At 50.8% G+C, this 18,918-nt stretch overlaps 1 protein-coding gene across 1 annotated transcript; it reads right to left on the reverse strand.

Moving 5' to 3' along the window:
- Positions 1-15,279: 15,279 nt before the first annotated feature.
- Positions 15,280-17,604, reverse strand: DNAJB1 (DnaJ heat shock protein family (Hsp40) member B1; the record flags this gene model as incomplete). The annotated part of the gene is made up of 3 exons (XM_080714936.1): positions 15,280-15,510; positions 15,777-16,357; positions 17,394-17,604. The coding sequence occupies 3 exons, from the start codon at positions 17,602-17,604 to the stop codon at positions 15,280-15,282; spliced, it is 1,023 nt and encodes a 340-aa protein (XP_080571062.1).
- Positions 17,605-18,918: the final 1,314 nt, after the last annotated feature.

Raw genomic sequence — 18,918 nt, forward strand, 5'->3', positions numbered from 1 at the left:
TGGGGTATAAGCTCAGAGGTAGACTGCTCCTGGGTTCCTTCCCTAGAACCACATAAATAAATAAATAAATTTAATTAATTAATTAATATAAAATAGGGTTGGGGATGTAGCTCAGAGGAAGAATGCCCCTGGGTTCAGCCCCCCCCCAGAATAAAAGAAAAATTTGTTTTTCATTTTGCCAGCACAGTGGCGCATGCCTGCCACCCAGCAATTTGGTAGGCAGAGGCAGGAGAAGTGCACGTTCCGGTTCAGCTTTGGCGACATAGTGCGACTTCAGGAGGCGGGGCGAGGTAATCCTGGTACTCGGGAGGCTGAATCAGGAGGATCACAGGTTCAAGGCCAACCTCAGTTACTTAGTGAGGCCCTCGGGCAACTTAGTGAGAACTTGTGTCCATGTAAAGAATATAGATAGAGGACCGGCATGGTGGCACACACTTGTAATCCCAGCACTGGGAGGCTGAGACAGAAGGATCGTGGTTCAGGGACAGCCGCAGCTACTTAGTGAGGCCCTCTGCAACTCAGTGAAACCCTGTTTCAAAATAAAGAATTAAAAATAGGGCAGGGGTTGTAGCTCGGAGGTCAAATGCCTCTGGGTTCCATCCCCAGTACTGCAGAAAAATAAATAAATAAATAAATAAATAAATAAATAAATAAATAGGGCTGGGGGTGTAGCTCAGAGGTACAATGCCCCTGGGTTCAATTCGCAGTGCCACGAATAATAATGAAATCAAATAAAATTGAGCTGTGAGTGTAGCTCAGAGGTAGAGTGCCCCTGGGTTCAACATCTAGCACTACAAAAAATAAAAGCAAAAAGAACTATGAGATGAATAAAGAACAATTGTTTTGGATAATGGAACTGTTCTGACATGGCTACCTGTCATTTTTAGGTGTGTCAAAACTCGTGGAATGTGAAGTGGGAGGAGGGAATCAATGCAAACCATGGACTTGAGTTGGCAAGGTGTCGCCCTGAGCTCACCCACCGTGATAAAGAGAACACCCCCAGGCTGGCCACGGGGAGCCGGGCGCACGCAGGAGCAGGGACAGATGAGACAGCTCCCTCCCTTGTGCACAATTTGGCTGTGAACCTAAAACCTCTCAAAAAGAAAAGTCGCCGGGCGTGGTGGCGCACGCTCCTAATCCCCGCGCTTGGGAGGCAGAGACAGGAGGATCGCGCAGGTTCAAAGCCAGCTGCGCGCGCTGGCTTAGGAGACCCTGTTTCCAAATAAAAATGTAAAAATAGGTCTGGGAGTTTAGCCCGGAGTTGGAAGGGCTTCCAGGAACCCCAGTACCACAATAAATAAATAAATAAATAAATAAATAAATAAATAAATAAATAAATAAAAATAAAAAAGTATAAAAAATAGGTCTGGGAGTGTAGCCCGGAGGTAGAAGGGCTTCCAGGAACCCCAGTACCACCAAAAAAAAAAAAAAAAAAAAAAGGAAAGAAAGAAAGAAAGAAAAGAAAAGTCATTTTAAGGAAATAAAAACCTATAAAAATAAAAAGGGACAATCACCTTGAGCTCAGTCTCCAGGACCACAAAATAAACAAATAAAAACAAAAAATAAAAGGGGCTGGGACTGTAGCTCAGTGGTAAAGCATCCCTGGATCCAGTCCCCAGTGCCAATTAGAAAGAAAAGAAAGTCATTTTGCAGCCACCAGAGGAATAACTGGTTCTAGGCAAAGCTCATCAGCGGGGAGGGGGATAGCACGCGACCCCAAAGGATCAGCTCACAGATTACATTTTTAATGACAACAGGGAAAAGGTACCTTGACCAGATGCTCTCAGCTTCTGGTTTTGAACTTTATGATACCGTGAAAATAATACACACTTAGTGGGAACCATACACAGGACCACGGAGAAAAGGCCAGCCAGGGCTGGGCGTGGTGGTGCACGCTTGTAGTCCCGGTACTTGGGAGGCCAAGACAGGAGATCCAGGCTCACTGCCAGCCTCAGCAACTTAGGGACGCCCTCCAAAACTTAGTGAGACCCTCTTTCCAAATAAAAAATGAAATAGGGCTGGGGGTGTAGCTCAGAGATAGAATGCCCCTGAGTTCAATCCCCACATCACAGAAGAAAGAAAGAAAGAAAGAAAGAAAGAAAGAAAGAAAGAAAGAAAGAAGGAAAGAAAGAAAGAAAGAAAGAGAAAGAAAGAAAGAGAGCTGGACGCCGGGCGTGGTGGCGCACGCTTGTAATCCCCGCGCTTGGGAGGCTGAGACAGGAGGATCGCGCAGGTTCGAAGCCAGCCTCAGCTACTGAGTGAGGCTCTCAGCACTTAGTGAGACCCTGTTTCCAAATAAAATATAAAAAAAAGGTCTGGGAGTATAGCCCGAAGGTAGAAAGCCTCTGGGTTCCACCCCCAGTACCACCAAAAAAAAAAGAAAGAAAGAAAGAAAGAAAGAAAGAAAGAAAGAAAGAAAGAGCTGGGCGTGGTGGCGCACGCTTGTAATCTCAGCGCTTGGGAGGCTGAGGCAGGAGGATCGCACAGGTTCGAAGCCAGCCTCAGCTACTTAGTGAGTCTCTCAGAAAAAAAAGAAAGAAAGAGAGAGAGAAAGAAAGAAAAGAAGAAAGAGAGAGCAGCCCAGTAACTGCCTTTACCAAGGATCCAAGCTAACTTGGAGTTAACTTGGCCGGGCTCAGTGGTCCACAACTGTAATCTTAGCTACTTGACAAGCTGAAGCAGAAGGATTGAAAGCTTGAGGCCAGCCTGGACAATTTAGTTAGATCCTGTCTCAGACAAAGACAAAGATCTGGGGATCCTGTCTCAGACAAAGAAAAGGCTCAGTGACAGAGAGTCCCTGGGTACCTTAAAAAACAAAAACAAGGCCGGGCGTGGTGGCCCACGCTTGTCATCCCCGCGCTTGGGAGGCAGAGACAGGAGGATCGCGCAGGTTCGAAGCCAGCCATGGCTTAGGAGACCCTGTTTCCAAATATAAAAATGTAAAAATAGGTCTGGGAGTGTAGCCCGGAGATAGAAGGGCTTCCAGGAACCCCAGTACCACCAAAAAAAAAAAAAAAAAAAAAAAAAACAACAAGCCGGGTGTAGCGGCCCACGCTTGCAATCCCAGCATTTGGGAAGCAGAGAAGGATCGTGGTTCAGCTACTACTTAGGCCCTCCGCAACTCAGTGAGACCCGGTTTCATCTTTTTTTTTTTTTTTTTTTTTTTTTTTTTGCGGGTCTGGGGATGGAGCCCAGGGGCATTCAACCTCCGAGCTACAGCCCCTGCCCTATTTTGTAATTCTTTATTTTGAAACCGGGTCTCACTGAGTTGCCGAGGGCCTCAGTAAGTAGCTGAGACTGCCCACCAACCGCGTTCCTCCAGTCTCAGCCTCCTGAATGCTGGGATTACAAGCGTGCGCCACCACGCCCGGCTGAGACCCTATTTCAAAATAAAGAATAAAAATTGGGCAGGGGGTGTAGCTCGGAGGTCAGATGCCTCTGGGTTCCATCCCCAGACCCGCAAAAAAAAAAAAAAAAAAGGGCTGTGCTGTAGCTCAGAGGCAGAATACCCGAGTTAACCCCCCAGTCACACACACACACACACACACACACACACACACACACACACACACACACACACACACACACACACACACACACACACACACCCTTTCTCTACAATCTCCTACCCTACAAACCAGCTCCATCCTCTCCCGCCCGGCAGCGCAGCGCCCCACGGCCGCCAGGCGGCGCTCCTGAGCACGGGAGCCAGCCCCCTGCCCTCCTCCACCCAGGGCCTCCCAAAAGGCCGGGTGTCCTTCCAGGGAGGGTTCCTGTGGGCAGAGGGTTTCTCCTGGAGTCAGGCCCAGCCACACGGATGTCCTGCACAGTCTTGTGAAGGAAGGTTGGGCCCCACCGAGGCAAGCCGCCAGCTCCCAGCTCTGCCCCCAGACAGAGGCAAGGCCGGCCCAGGGCTCCTGACTCACTGGAGCCGCGCTCTCCTCCCGGCGGGCCTGCCCCAGCTCGGCCCAGCCCGCCTGTGTCATCCCTGGGTGCAGCCACACCAGGCCCGGCTGGGGGAGGCTGCAGGTCCTCGCGGCCCCCGCAGGCTCCAGGGAGTGTCCCGGCCTCAGCTCCGAGGCCCATCCTGCTCAGCGATCCTTTCCTGAGACTGCTGCGAGGCGCACCTTCTCCCCCACCCCAGGCCACAGCCCAGAGTCGGAACTGTGACATTCTTTGGGAAAAGGCTCTTGAAAGACGCAGTTTATTTATTGTTTGCACGTGCAGTCCTAGGGAATGAACCTGGGGCCTCACACGTGGCCTGGGTTGGTGCTCTACCACCCATCTATACCGACAGCCCTACATTTTTTTTCTTTTCTCTCTTTTTTTTCCCTGTCTTCTGTACTGGAGATGAAACCCAAGGGCATTGTACCTCCGAGCTATACCCTCAGTCCTTTTATTTATTTTTATTATTATTATTTTATTTTATTTTATTTATTTATTTTTTTTTTTTGCAGGTCTGGTGATGGAACCCAAGGGCATTCGACCTCTGAGCTACACCCCCTGCCCTATTTTTTATTCTTTTATTTTTGAAACAGGGTCTCACTGAGTTGCGAAGTGCCTCGCTAAGTAGCTGAGGCTGTCCTCGAACTGCGATCCTCTAGTCTCTGCCTCCCAAATGCTGGGAGTACAAGTGTGTATCACCATGCACAGCTTCCTACTTTATTTTATTTTTTATTTTCTTTTATTTTTTATTTTGGTGGTACTGGGGGTGGAACCCAGAGGCTTTCTACCTCTAGGCTATATTCCCAGACCCATTTTATATTTTATTTGGAAACAGGGTCTCACTAAGTTGCTGAGAGCCTCACTCAGTAGCTGAGGCTGGCTTTGAACCTGCGCGATCCTCCTGTCTCAGTCTCCCAAGCGCGGGGATTACAAGCGTGCGCCACCACGCCCGGACTTCCTACTTTATTTTCAATTTATTTTATTTATTTATTTATTTTGCGTAGTACTGGGGATGAAACCCAGAGGCAATTCTACCTCTGAACTAAATCCCAGCCCTATATCATAGTTTTTTTTTAAACATTCTTGCTAATTTGATGAGAGTCTCACTACTTGTTGAGCCTGTCCTCAAACCTGTGATCTTCCTGTCTTTGCCTCCCAAATACTGGCATTACAGGTGTGCACCACCCAGCGTGGCTGACTATGGTCCCTTATAAGAGACAGGAAAGCCAGGGGTGGTGGCCCAAGATTGTAATCCCAGATTGGGATTGTAATCCTAGATTGGGAGGCTGAAACAGAAGGATCACAGGTTCTTGGCTAGCTTAGATTCTTAGTGAGGCCATCTGCAACTTAGTGAGACCCTGTTTCAAAATAAAAAACTAAAAATAGGATTGGAGCTGGGCATGGTGGCGCAGGCTTGTAATCCCTGCCCTTGGGAGGCAGAGACAGGAGGATCGCGCAGGTTCGAAGTCAGCCGTGCTGGCTCAAGAAACCCTGTTTCCAAATAAAAAAGTGTAAAAATAGGTCTGGGAGTGTAGCCCGGAGGTAGAAGAGCTTCCAGGAACCCCAGTACCACACACACACACAAAAATAGGATTGGAGGTATAGCTCGGTGATAGAATGACCCTGGGTTTGATCCTCATTACTGCAAATAAATAAATAAATTAATTAATTAAATTAAAATAAAATAGGGCTGGGAGTGTAGCTCAGAGGTAGAAGGTGATAGGGAATATGCCGGTATTGGAAAATTGCTTTGGTATTAATTTCAAAATGTAAAAAGTAGTCAGGGCCAGAGTTCTGCGCAGACACTCAGGCAGGGAGAGGGAGGTAGAGTTTCCCCACATCAAAAGTGATTAGTAAGTACAAAAAAGAGTTGTAGCCCAGGGCCTTTATTTATTTATTTATTTATTTATTTATTTATTTGTGGTACTGGGGTTCCTGGAAGCCCTTCTATCTCCGGGCTACACTCCCAGACCTATTTTTAGGTTTTTATTTGGAAACAGGGTCTCCTAAGCCAGCACGCGCGGCTGGCTTCGAACCTGCGCGATCCTCCTGTCTCTGCCTCCCAAGCGCGGGGATGACAAGCGTGCGCCACCACGCCCGGCTTGGCCTTCACATTTTAAAGTCAAGTTTACGTAATAAATAACTTCTAGCAGATAGGCTAAAACTCCCCAAGCACATGGGAGGATGGTACAGGCCATTGTCAAAGGGGGCAGACACCATGTGACCTCTGACTGTAAACCAAGTAACATATCCCGGTCTTAGCCAAGTCTTGCACTGGAGATGGCGGGCCCACACCTGCATCAGGACAGGAAGAAGGCTTTGGTCAAGCAGGATGAGAGACAGTAAATCCTCACAATCATATCAAAAGGCTTGTGCCAGAGATAACGGGCGGGCCCACACCTAGTCAGGTCAGGAAGACTATTGGTTAAGCAAGATGGAAGATAATGAATGTTTATAATAAAAACTGTTCTATATCCAAAAAGCTCAGTGTCTTATTTTCAAGGCACTCCACTATGTCATCCTGCTGATGTAGTGCTTTAATAATTCTGTCCCTTCTTTCTACCTTTGTAATAATAAAAATTGCTTAAGCTTGCAGCAGTATGTTTCTGGCTATTTTTCTAAATTAGCGAAGAACAAGAACCCACAGTGTGCTCTCCGTCTCACACCATTACAGTTTTGGCTCTGTTACAGAAGGCTCCTGGATTCAATCCCCAGTGCCAGGGAGAGAGAGAGAGAGAGAGAGAGAGAGAGAGAGAGAGAGAGAGAGAGAGAGAGAGAGGATGGAGAGAGAGGGGGGGGGGAAGGGAGAGACAGACAGACAGACAGGAAAGGTGCATGCCTGTAATCACAGGAATTTTGAATTTGGGAAGCTGACAAGAGAATTACATTTTCAGGGTTAGTCTGGGCAATTTAACAAGACTCTTTCTTCTTTTCTTTTCTTTCTTTTTTTTTTTTTTTCAGTACTGGGAATGGAATCCAGAGGTCTTCTACCTCCAAACTACACCTCCAGTCTTATTTTTTATTCTTTTTTTTTTGTGTGTGTGTGTGTGTGGTCCTAACGATGGAATCCAGGGGCCTCTACCTCCAGGCTACACCCCTGACCTATTTTATATTTTATTTGGAAACGGTCTCACTAAGTTGCTGAAAGCCTCAGTACATAGTTGAGGCTGGCTTTTTTTTTTTTTTTTTTTTTTTTTGCGGGTCTGGGGATGGGACCCAGAGGCATTTGACCTCCGAGCTACACCCCCTGACCAATTTTTTATTCTTTATTTTGAAACTGGGTCTCACTGAGTTGCGGGGGGCCTCACTAAGTAGCTGAGGCTGTCCGTGAACCGTGATCCTCCAGTCTCAGCCTCCCAAATGCTGGGATTACAAGTATACGCCACCACACCTGGCTTTCCCTGCCCTATTTTTATTCTTACTTTATTTATTTATTTATTTATTTTTGTTTGTTTGTTTTTGTTTTTGCGGGTTTAGGGATGGAACCCAGGGGCATTCTACCTTTGAGCTACATAACCCTGCCCCATTTTTTTATTCTTTTTATTTTGAAACAGGGTCTCACTAAATTGTGGAGGGCCTCACTAAGTAGCTGAGGCTGTACGCGCACCACAATCCTCTGGTTTCAGCCTCCTGAATGCTGGGATTATAAGCGTGCGCCACCACGCCCGGCTTGAGGCTGGCTTTGAACCTGTGCGATCCTCCTGTCTCAGCCTCCAAAGTACTGAGATTACAATCATGAGCCACCACAACCAGCTTTTATTCTTTATTTTAAAACAGGGTCTCACTGAGTTGCAAAGGGCCTCACTAGGTAACTGAGGCTGTCTGCGAACCACGATCCTCCTGTCTCAGCCTCCCAAATGCTGGGATTAAAAGTGTGCGCCACTACACCGAGCTTGACTTTGTTTCTAAATAAAAAATAATATAGGGCTGTATTAGGTTGAAAATAGAGTTAGGGGGTTTAGGAGGGACGTGAAAACACTAACTGGGTTATCAGACACCGCTGATTCGGACCCGACCCCTCCGGAGAGTCAGCCGGCCGTGGGAGAAGGGACCACACGTCTGGAGAGTTGTGCACAGTCCTGATCGGCAGGCTGAGTCACGTGTGGGATTGGAGGCACCGATGTTTTATAGGCATGCCGATTCTCTCACGACATCTATAGCTTCTTGTGATGTTTGGAGTCTTGAGACACACAGAGTCTCGCGATATCTCTGCTTCTGGCTTCCGGGGTTTCGCCTCCTGTTCCTGCTGACCTCACATTGGGGAGGGACCCGACTTATCAGGCTGGTGGTGTAGCTCTGAGGGAAAATGTCCCTGGATTCAATCTCCAGTAGTTAAGACAGAAAGAGAGTGAGCAAGAGAGCAAGCGAGCCGCGTGAAGATGCCGGCAGGGGTTAGATGCGGGGAGAAGTTCAGGAATGTTGAGAATTGGTGGATGCCACCAGCCATGAGTTGGATTCCTATTTATTTATTTATTTATTTATTTATTTTCAGTACTGGAGATGGAACCCAAAGGCATTCATATATATATATATGTGTGTGTGTGTGTGTGTGTGTGTGTGTGTGTGTGTATGTGTATATGTGTATATGTATGTATGTATATATGTATATATATATATATTTTTTTTCAGGTCTGGGGATGGAACTCAGGGGCATTTTAACTCTGAACTACACCCCCTGCCCTATTTTTTATCCTTTATTTTGAAACAGGGTCTTAATAAGTTTCAGAGGGCCTCACTAAGTAGCCTAGGCTGGCCGCGAACTGAACCACTATCCTCCTGTCTCAGCCTCCTAAATTCTGGGATTATAAGTGTGTGCCACCATGCCTGCCTCCTCCAAGGGCATTCAATCTCCGAGCTACACCCCCAGTACTTTTTTTTTTTTTTTTTTTTTTTTGCGGCTCTGGGGATGGAACCCAGGGGCATTCGACCTCCGAGCTACACCCCCTGCCCTATTTTTTATTCTTTATTTTGAAACCGGTTCTCACTGAGTTGCAGAGGGCCTCACTAAGTAGCTGAGGCTGGCCGCGAACTGGGATCCTCAGGTCTCAGCCTCCCGGATGCTGGGATTACAAGCGGGCGCCATCACGCCCTGCTCCCAGTACTCTTTTTTTTTTTTTTTTAATTCTTTCTTTCTTTTCTTTGTTTCTTTCTGTATTTGTTTTGAAGCAGGGTCTCACTAAGTTGCAGAAGGCCAAAGTAGCTGAGGCTGGCCACGAACTTGCAATCCTTCTGGCTTAGCCTACCAGCTTTGGGATCGGAGGTGTGCACTACCACATCCAGCCTGGGACAGGGTCTTGCTGGGTTGCTGAGGCCTCAACTCCTCCAGTCTCAGCCTCCCAATTACAGGCACACACTACCACACCCAGCCCCTTTGTCTCTTAATTATTCGTTCAGCAAATGCTCAGAGGGTCAGTCTTGGGCCAAGAGTCACTCTGGGCACTGGCTGTGCAAAGATAATTAGAGGGTGGCTGGTGACTTCAAGGCACTCCCGGTTGCTCTGGAAGAGAACTTTCTGGATTGTTCCCTGAGGCTACTGCCCCCCCCCACTCCAGGCAAAGGAGACAGGTGATTGGCTGGAAGATCAGAGAATTTGAAAACTCAGAAGAAATCAGGCTCCAGCCTGCAGGAGCAGGGTGGGTATAGAACCTGAAAGCCTGGGTTAAGTCGAGCCAGGCAGGATGGCGCACACTTGTAATTCTAGTACTTGGGAGGCTGAGACAGGAGGATGGCAAGTTTGAAGCCAGCCTCAGCAATTTGCAAGACTTTAGCAACCTAGTGAGACTCTGTTTTTAAATAAGAAATAAATAGGTCTGGGGGTGTAGCTCAGAAGTGGAATGTCAGCCAGAGGTGATGGCGCACGCTTGTAATCCCAGCATTCAGGAGGCTGAGACCGGAGGATCGTGGTTCGTGGACAGCCTCAGCTAGAATGCCCCTGGTTCCCATCTCCAGATCCATGATAAATAAATAAATAAACAAACAAACAATAAATAAATAAAAGAACACGCACACTCCAGCTTGAGCCCCAGCCACAAGCCCAAGAAAACAAAAGTCAAACTAACCCCCCAACTGCGGCTCACTTGGCAGCCTCCAGGCTCCACAGTGTTTGGCCTCAGATTCTCTTGCTGGGCCTCACTGGCTCCTGGTGGTCCCTGCCTCAGGACCTTTGCACAAGCTCTTCCCTCTGCTTGGATGCTCTTCCCTCAGTATTCACATAGCTCCCCCTTATTTCCTTTCTCATTCCTCAAATGTCACCTTTTTGGCAAGGCGTTTGCAGCGCTATTTAAAAAATGTACCCAGCCTTCTCTCCACCCACTACTTTTCTATTTTTTCATTACTTTCATAATTATCTAGCATATTGGACATTTTATTTATTTATTCTTTTTTTTTTTGCAGCAACAGGAATTAAACCCAGGAGCACTCTACTTTGAACTACACCCTCAGTCCAATTTTTTATTCTTTATTTGGAAACAGAGTCTCACGAAGTTGCAGAAGACCTCACTAAGTAGCTGAGGCTGTCTGCAAACCTGTGATCTTCCTGTCTCAGCCTCCCAAATACTGGGATTGCAAGGGTGTGCCACCACACCCGGCTTATTTATTCTTATCTTTGTATTCCTACTTGACCATCAGCTCCACAAGGACAGAAATGTGTATGTGTATGCCGGGCGTGGTGGCGCACGCTCGTCATCCCAGCATTCGGGAAGCTGAGACTGGAGGATTGTGGTTCGCAGACAGCCTCAGCTACTTAGTGAGGCCTCTGCAACTCAGTGAGACCGGGTTTCAAAAGTAAAGAATAAACCAGGCGTGGTGGTGCACTCTTGTAATCCCCACACTTGGGAGGCTGAGACAGGAGGATCGCGCAGGTTCGAAGCCAGCCTCAGCTACTTAGTGAGGCTCTCAGCAACTTAGTGAGACTCTGTTTCCAAATAAAATATAAAATAGGTCTGGGAGCATAGCCTGGAGGTAGAAAGCCTCTGGGTTCCACCCCTAGTACCACAGAATAAATAAAAATAAATAAATAAATAAATAAATAATAAGGCTGGGGGTGTAGCTCGGAGGTAGAATGCCCCTGGGTTCTATCCCCAGTACCGCAAAAAAAAAAAAAGAAATTTGTGTGTGTGTATGTGTGTGTGTGTGTGTGTGCGCGCGCGCGCGCGTGTGTGCAAGCGCAGGTGCACAAGACTGGACTTGAAAATCAGGGCATGGTGTGCGCTAAACACACTCCACTACTGTGCAGCAGCCTGGTCCAGGAGCTGAGTTTGTGTGTGTGTGCGTGCATGGTGCTGGGGATGCAACCTAGGGGCATCTGTCTCTGAACTACATCACCAGACCTATTTGTTTATTTTCATTTTGAAACAGGGGCTCATTAAGTTGCTTAGGGTCCTGCTAAGTTGCTGTGGGTTTTGCTTAGTTGCTGAGGCTGGCCTTGAACCTGTGATCCTCTTGGCTCAGCCTCCCAAGTACTTGGGTCACAGGTGTGTGCCATCAAGCCAGCTAATGAATGGACCTTCACTCCTGCCTTGGGTCCGGCTGGCAAGATAAAGCTGCAGACTGTCAGGATGAGGCCCCTCTGTCGCCATGATATGCCGCGGGGGGGGGGGGGGTCAGGGGAAGAGTGTAGGGTATATACTGTCTGTGCAAAAGAGCCGTGTAGTTAGCAGCATCTAAAAGAAAACGCACAGGAGAAGGTGGGCACATCTGCTGGGGGTGGAGCCGAATGGCCCTGTGAGGGAGAATTGCACTCCATGTACCCTCCTTTTCCAGTTTTGTATTATAATAACGCAGCCAAAAAAACCTGAAAATTTAGTAATTATGCTTGTGCTTATATAAGTGCAGTCTCTCTGCTGTATAAAAATGCATTAGTGCCATTAAATGATGCATGAAAAACAGGTGCATAAAAATGCAGGGCGCCGCCGCCTGCAACGGTGCTGAGCAGGCAGGAGCTGCAGGGGAGGGAAGGCTGCGCTGCCCACTGAGCCCCAGGCCACCCCAGCGCCTTACTGTCAAGACTTTGCCCATGAACCCGCGGCCTGCTCCCAACCTGCTCTCTAGCCGGCTGTGCTGTTGGTGCGCCCCAGGACCCGCTGAGGCCTGTGTGCCTTTGTGGGTGGCACTTAATATGCAGTTCACAGGGGCTTGCTGCTGGGTGGGATGGGGATGGCAGCCCTGGAGACCTGTGAGCCCTGGACCGAGGCCTGGCTGCTTTGTGCCGACTGTAACCCTGGCAACAGAGCCAGTTCAGTGAATTTTTGTGTGTGTGTGGTAATGGGGATTCGACCCAGGAGCACTCTAATTCCCAGCTACTTCCCCAGCCCTATTTCTTCTTCTTTTTTTTTTTTTTTTTGAGGGGTAGGGGCAGGTCTAGAAATGGAACCCGGGGGCATTCGACCTCCAAGCTACACCCCCTGCCCTATTTTTTATTCTTTATTTTGAAACCGGGCCTCACTAAGTAGCTGAGGCTGTTTGCGGATCGTGATCCTCTGGTCTCAACCTCCCGAATGCTGGGATTACAAGCGTGCGCCACCATGCCTGGCTTATTTATTTTGAAACAAGGTCTGGCCAAGTTGTTGACAGCCTTGTTCAGTCCCAGAGGTTGTCCTTGAACCTGGGATCCTATTGTCTCAGCCTTCCATGGACTGAGTTGACAGGCATGTGATACCACGCCTGGCTTTGGTAAATGTCTTTTGCAGTATTGGAGATAGAACCCAGGGACAGTCTATCTCCGAGCTACACCCCCAGCCTATTTTTATTCTTAATTTTGAAACAGGGTCTGAGTTGCAAAGGGCCTAAGTAGCTGAGGCTGTTAGCGAACCTCAATGCTCCTGTCTCAGCCTCCCAAATGCTGGGATTACAAGCGTGCGCCACCACGCCCGGCTCGTAAATGTCTCTTAATCATCTCTTTGGGCTCACCTCTGGAATACTGGCCACTGAAATGGCCTCTGCCAACTTGACATGGATACTTTCTGGAGAAGCGTCCTGTATATTTCACATGGCCTGCACCATTAAGCATGTGCGTGGTGGCTGAGTACGTTTGTGGTTGGAGTGACTGAGGAACTATTGACCTGACTCTTCAAAAGAAAAATTGCTGAGGGGCCACATGCTTTTAATTTTTTTTCTTTTTTGCAGTACTGGGGATGGAACCCAGGGGCATTCTACCCCTGAGCTACACCCTCAGCACTATTATTTTTATTCTTTATTTTGAAACGGGTTCTCAGCGAGTTGCAAAGGGCCTCACTAAGTAGCTGAGGCTGTACGGGGAACCATGATTCTCCTGTCTCAGCCTCCCAAATGCTGGGATTACAAACCTGCACTACCACGCCCAGCTGCCGCATGCTTTTAATCCCAGTATTTTGGAAGGCTGAAAAAGGATTGTGGCCAGCCTGGCCAGCCTCAGCTTAGTGAGGCCTTCACAACTTAGACCCTGTTCCAAAATAAAGAATAAACCAGGTGTGGTGGCACATGCTTGTAATCCCAGCATTTGGGAGGCAGAGACAGGAGCCTCAGCTACTTAGTGAATGGATCTTCACTGGGAGTGTAGCTTGAAGGTAGAATGCCCAGGAATGCAAATGAAAAAAAGTAACAGTGGAAAAGTTATTGTAACATGGCTGTGGGTAGACCTCAAAGTAGAGTGGTACTTAGCATGCTGAGTTCCTCCCAGCGGTGCCCAAAACAAAATACTACTTTGTAACCAAGTAGCAATACATTGTTTGGGGCCTATGTAATTACTTACCTTATAATAAGACAGTTCCTTTAAAAAGCTACAAAGTAAAAGCTTCACTGGCCAGCAAGTGGTCTTCTCCAGAGCAGGCCCAGGCCCCTGTCCCCTGGGTGGCTGAAAGCCTAGTTCTGGTTTGGCCAGGCTGCTCTGGCAGGAAGGCCCTACTGAGAATTAGGAGGCAGATCACAAACCCCTGCTTGGCCCGGTGGCCAGCTCCCCAGAGGAAGCTGGGAGGAGGAACAAGGGGCCAGCCCTGCTGGCTCTGGCCCTAACCTTTACCAAGGCTGAGCTGAGTACTTTGTACATAAGTGCTGAATGTGAGTCCAGGTGGGTTGAAGTCCTCTAACCCAAGTAGGGCTAGGAAGGAAGGCTTATCTCTGCCTTGCAGAGGATTCTGTGCTTCTGCCCACCCCGCCTCCCACCTCACTGCCTTTGGAGGGATGCCCAGGCCCCACCCGCTCCCATCCCCGGCAGAGCCCTCAAACAGAGTCGCAGGACCGCTCCCCTGAGGTTTAGCATCAGTCTTTAATGCTGTTACGCTGCATAATGACAAGTCACACACTTTGGTCTCGTGTTGGGCAGTGGCAACTTACAATAAGTCTAAAGGTCTGAGCACCAGACTGGCCTCCAGAAAACAGACATTTTTTTTCCAGCTTCCCCCACTCCCAAGGTTTTTTTCTGAATTCCATTATGGCCCTGTACAGAGGGTAGCAGCTGCTGTGGACTATTTTCATTTGAGTGCACACCAACTTTACATGGAATTATAAAAAACATATTTACAGACGTTCCACAGTGCTCCTGTAATCAGAAGCAAAGACCCTTTTATCAAAAGGGATTAAATCTAGGGCTGTGCAAAATTCAAAAGGATCAGATCCCTTTGAGAGTCCAGAGTCCATTAAACAACAAAAAAAGTTACCTGGGCCACTGGTCAGCCCCAGGTGTGCCAAAGGATTGCCTCGTGGAGAAAGGAAGGCATGTGACCTGTAAGTCAGAACGCTGGTTCGCCAGAGCTGGCTGTAGGAGGACCTCTGCCCTGGCCAGGCCTGGGACCCTGGAGGATGGGTGCACGGGCCGCGCCCATCGGAGACCAGCTCTTTTGGCCCTGCTGGCGCGAGGTATTGCTTGAGGTGCCCACCAGACAGTTCTACACGACTGGCTTGGCTCTCGATCTGAGATGGCCAAAGAGAAGACAGGATTCTTCAGGGGAGGTGCAAGGCGTGGGAGACAAATACAGAATAAAACACGAGCCAATCACATGACAGTAACTGAAGAGCATACTGGTCCAGTGACCTGGGCTGACAACACCACCTAACAGCCGGAAGCAAGGGGACCACAGCTGGCAAGTCCGCCGTGGCCAGGACTGGAGAAGCAGAGGGCGGCCCACCCCAGTAGGGCCGCAGGACTGGCAGCTCCCACCACCTGCGCCCTATCGCTCGAAAAACCACTGAAGTCTAGTGCACGACTTTGAAAGATTGTAATATATTCTCTGGAAAACATTCAGCAGTACGAAAGCCCTCCCTGGGCCCTCCCGCCCTCACGCGGTCCACGACTGGTGGAACGGTCCGGAAGTCCTTGCGCTCTGGAAAGGTCCCTGGTCTGTCCTTGAGGAACACAGGTGGCTATATTGGAAGAACCTGCTCAAGTACGGTTCTTGACGTCTGTGGGATCCTTTCTGGGAAGATGACTTCAAACTCGATGATTAGGTCCCCGCGTTTCTCGGGCGTTTTGGGGAGGGGAAGGCCTTCTCCAGGAACTTTTCGTCGCATGCCAGGCCTGATGACATCTTTGAATACGACGGGTATGGTCCTGCCGTCCAGAGTGGGGACGTTCACTGTACAGCCACACAGAGCCTTGGAAAGCAAAGATACAGGATTAGATGGAAGAGAGCTTGGGAAGTCTGACTCCTGCCCAGAAGCTGGTGCCAAGGACAGATTCATCTAGCTTCTGAAGCAGAGACCCTCCCCAAATCTACCCAGAGACACAGCCTTGGGCAGTTGTGTCCACGGCTCCCCAAGCCCAGCACATAACGTGTGCTCAGAAACACTCACGGGGTAAAGACTGAACTGCTTCACTTAGTGGTTCTCTTCCCCCACCACTGCCCTGCCTAGTGCCTTACCTCCCGAAGGCTGATTCTGGCAGGGTAGACGACGTCGGAACCATCTCTTTTAAAGATATTATGTGGCTTGTCCTTTAAAACAAAGACGATATCAGCTGGAATGTTGTTGGAGGTCTGGTCTCCTTCCTTGGGGAAGGTGATTTTGGTCCCTTCTTTCCACCCCCTCTTTACTTCAATGGTTAAGATCTTGTCTTCATTTCGAATGCTCTTTCCGTCGGGGTTCAGCCGCTTGTGGGAGATTTTCATTTTCTTGGTGCAGCCGCTGTAGATCTCTTCAAGGGAGACCCTAAGGTCATGGGTGACGGGGGGATCTTGCTTCTTCCGGGTGGGTTCTTGGGCGGGGCGGGAGCGTCCAAAGTTCATGTTGGTGAAGCCACCCATGCCCATAGGGAAGCCAGAGAACGAGTCATCGATGTCCATGCCTTCCTCCCCGTTCCGCTGCCCAAAAAAGGTGTCAAAGGGATTTCTGCCACCAAAGAACTCAGCAAACATGGCATGAGGGTCTCCATGGAATGTGTAGCTGAAGGAGGTACCGTTAGCACCACCGCTGCTGCCGCCACTGGGGCCGCCACCCTTTAGCCCTGAAAAAACAGAATTAGAAGTCAAGAAGACTGCCAGAAGCTTCTCTCTAGCTTTTCTTAACGGAAGGAGCTTGGAAACCTTGGGGGAAGAATTCTTTGTGGTGCTGAGGATTGAACCCAGGGGCAGTCTAAGTTGGAGCTACATCTCCGGACCTTTTTTATCTTGTTTTGAAACTGGGTCTCACTAGGTTGCCGAGCCTTCCCTCCCACCTGGGATCCTCTCGTTTCAACCTCCCAAGTACTGGGATTAAAGGCTCATCCCACCATGCTCAGCTCATGCTTAGCCTGCCAGGGAACAAAACAAGCAAGAACCCCAAACTCTGACCTCCTACTGCAGTGGCAGGAGAACACAGGCAGCCCCTCCAGTTTACGATGATATATCAATGGTGGAGGGCTCGGGCACTGAGGTGACCCCCTGCAGGTGCCATCAGGCCCTGGCAGTCCAGATCTAACTAACACGCTCTCAAGTCGTGTCACAGAGCTTTCGAGAGAATCCACGAAGAGGTCCAATGCGAAAGCGTAATTCAGGGCTAACATTTAGTAAGCATTCACTCTAAATACTTTACGGCTAGTGACTAGGGAGAAATCAAGGTTAAAGAAAAAAACCTGTCGGCATTTTTCACATTCTCACACCCTGGCACGAATCGCCACCACCGCGATGCGAATTCGGCCCACAAAGTCAGTGGGATCGAGGCCAGAGGCCAGCCTGAGTCATCGGCGGGCAGTGGGCAGGAAGGCCTGCTCCTCCCGTCGGCTCCGCGCACCTGAGGCCGCGGCCCGGCGCTGCGGGCTGGCCGGCGCCCCGCACCCCGCTGCCCGCGGCCGCGCGGGCCGTGGGCGGAGGCGCCGGGAGGGCGGCCGGACGTGCTCGAAGCTTCTGGCGAGTGGCGCGGCCGGGCGCCTCCTCCCATCCGGCGGCCGCCAGCGGAGGGCGGAGGCCCGGGCTGCGGGGAGGGGGCGGCCCGACCCCGAGGACGCGGCGTGCCTCGGTTTCCCCGCCTGTCAAACGGCGGGAGGCCCGGCCGCGCACACGCACCTTCCTCCCCGTAGCGGTCGAAGATCTCGCGCTTGCGCGGGTCGCTGAGCACGTCGTAGGCCTCGGCGATCTCCTTGAACTTCTCCTCGGCGCCGGGCTCCTTGTTCTTATCGGGGTGGTAGCGCAGCGCCTGGCGGCGGTAGGCCCGCTTGATCTCCTCGTCCGACGCGCCGCGGGCCAGGCCCAGCGTCTGGTAGTAATCCTTGCCCATGGCCCCCGCCTGCAGCCGGCCGCCCAGCTGTCGCCGTCCCCCGGCTCCGCCACCGCCCCGTCCCGGACTCTATATACCCGTCCGGCGGAAGCTTCCAGAGCCCGCCAGCCCCCTCCAGAACCTTCCGCCCCGCCCCCCCGCGCCGCGCCGGCCAATCGCCGGCGCTCAGTGCGTGACGCGAGACATCCGGGGCGGGGCCTATCCGCCAACGGCCGCCCGCGCGGGGTCACGCCCCTTCCCGCTCTGTCCCCGGCAACGCCTCCCCGCGGCGCGCGCCCAGACCGGCCGGAGTCCCACCCACCTTTCGGAGAGAGCCAATCGCGACCTCATCGCCTCCGACAGCCCCCCGCGAGCCACGCCCCCTGCCTGTGCTAGTGGGTTAAGACGCGCTCTGGAGCCAGGGCCTGACGCACCGCCTCTGGAGGGGCGGAGCTTTCAGAGGCCCCGCCCCTCAGGCTTCCCATCCTTTTCCAGGAGGGGGCCCGCCTTTGAGCTCCTACCCCGGGGCCTGGCGGTGGGCTGTGGGCACGTTGCCCAGCCTCTCTGCTGGGCCCTGCTGTAGCACGGGGATAAATCGTCCGCTTGCTCTCTTCTACACGCTGCGGGGCAAATGCAGTCGGGAGCCCCAAGACTGCCCCTCGTCCCATAAAGCGAGTGTGGACCCCCTCCAAGTTGGCCCTCCAGGCGGGATCCTCCCATTCCGGCCCCTCTGGCCTCTCACTTGCCGCTGAATCTGCTGAAAGTTGTCTATTTCTTGGCTTTCACCAAGTGCCACCTCCCTCCGGCCCTGGAATTGCCACGGCAGGGACTGGGCGCAGTCGGCTGGGTCTGCAGTGCCTGGAGCAGCTGTGCACGCTTATAAGTGTTCCCAGCTGTTAACTCCGCACCTGCTTCTTTTCCCTCCCCACTGCCTTCATGACCTGGGTTGATGTTTCCATGTCATTTGTGGGTGACATGGTCCTGTTAGGGTGCCTGTGGTCAAGGACGTGGCTGATGATGGGGAAAGGAGCCTCAGAAGGGGTCCCCCCTAAGCCGGGCGTGGTGGCGCACGCTTGTAATCCCAGTACTTGAGAGGCTGAGACAGGAGGATCGCAGGTTCAAAGCCAGCCTCAGCTGTGAGGCTCCTGGAAGACCTCTCTCAGAGGTCAAGGTTGTGTGACACGGGCAGGGGCCAGAGGAAGGGTTTCATTCCCGCGTTCAGCGCTTCCCAGCTGTGTGACCCTGGGCTGGTTACCTAGCAACCAGCATCCTTGCCTCAGTTTCCTCATCTGTACAAACTGCACCCACCTCATGAGAGCTTTGAGTCAACATTTG

This window comes from Muscardinus avellanarius (assembly GCF_963383645.1).
Source record: "Muscardinus avellanarius genome assembly, chromosome: 18".
NCBI lineage: Eukaryota > Metazoa > Chordata > Mammalia > Rodentia > Gliridae > Muscardinus > Muscardinus avellanarius.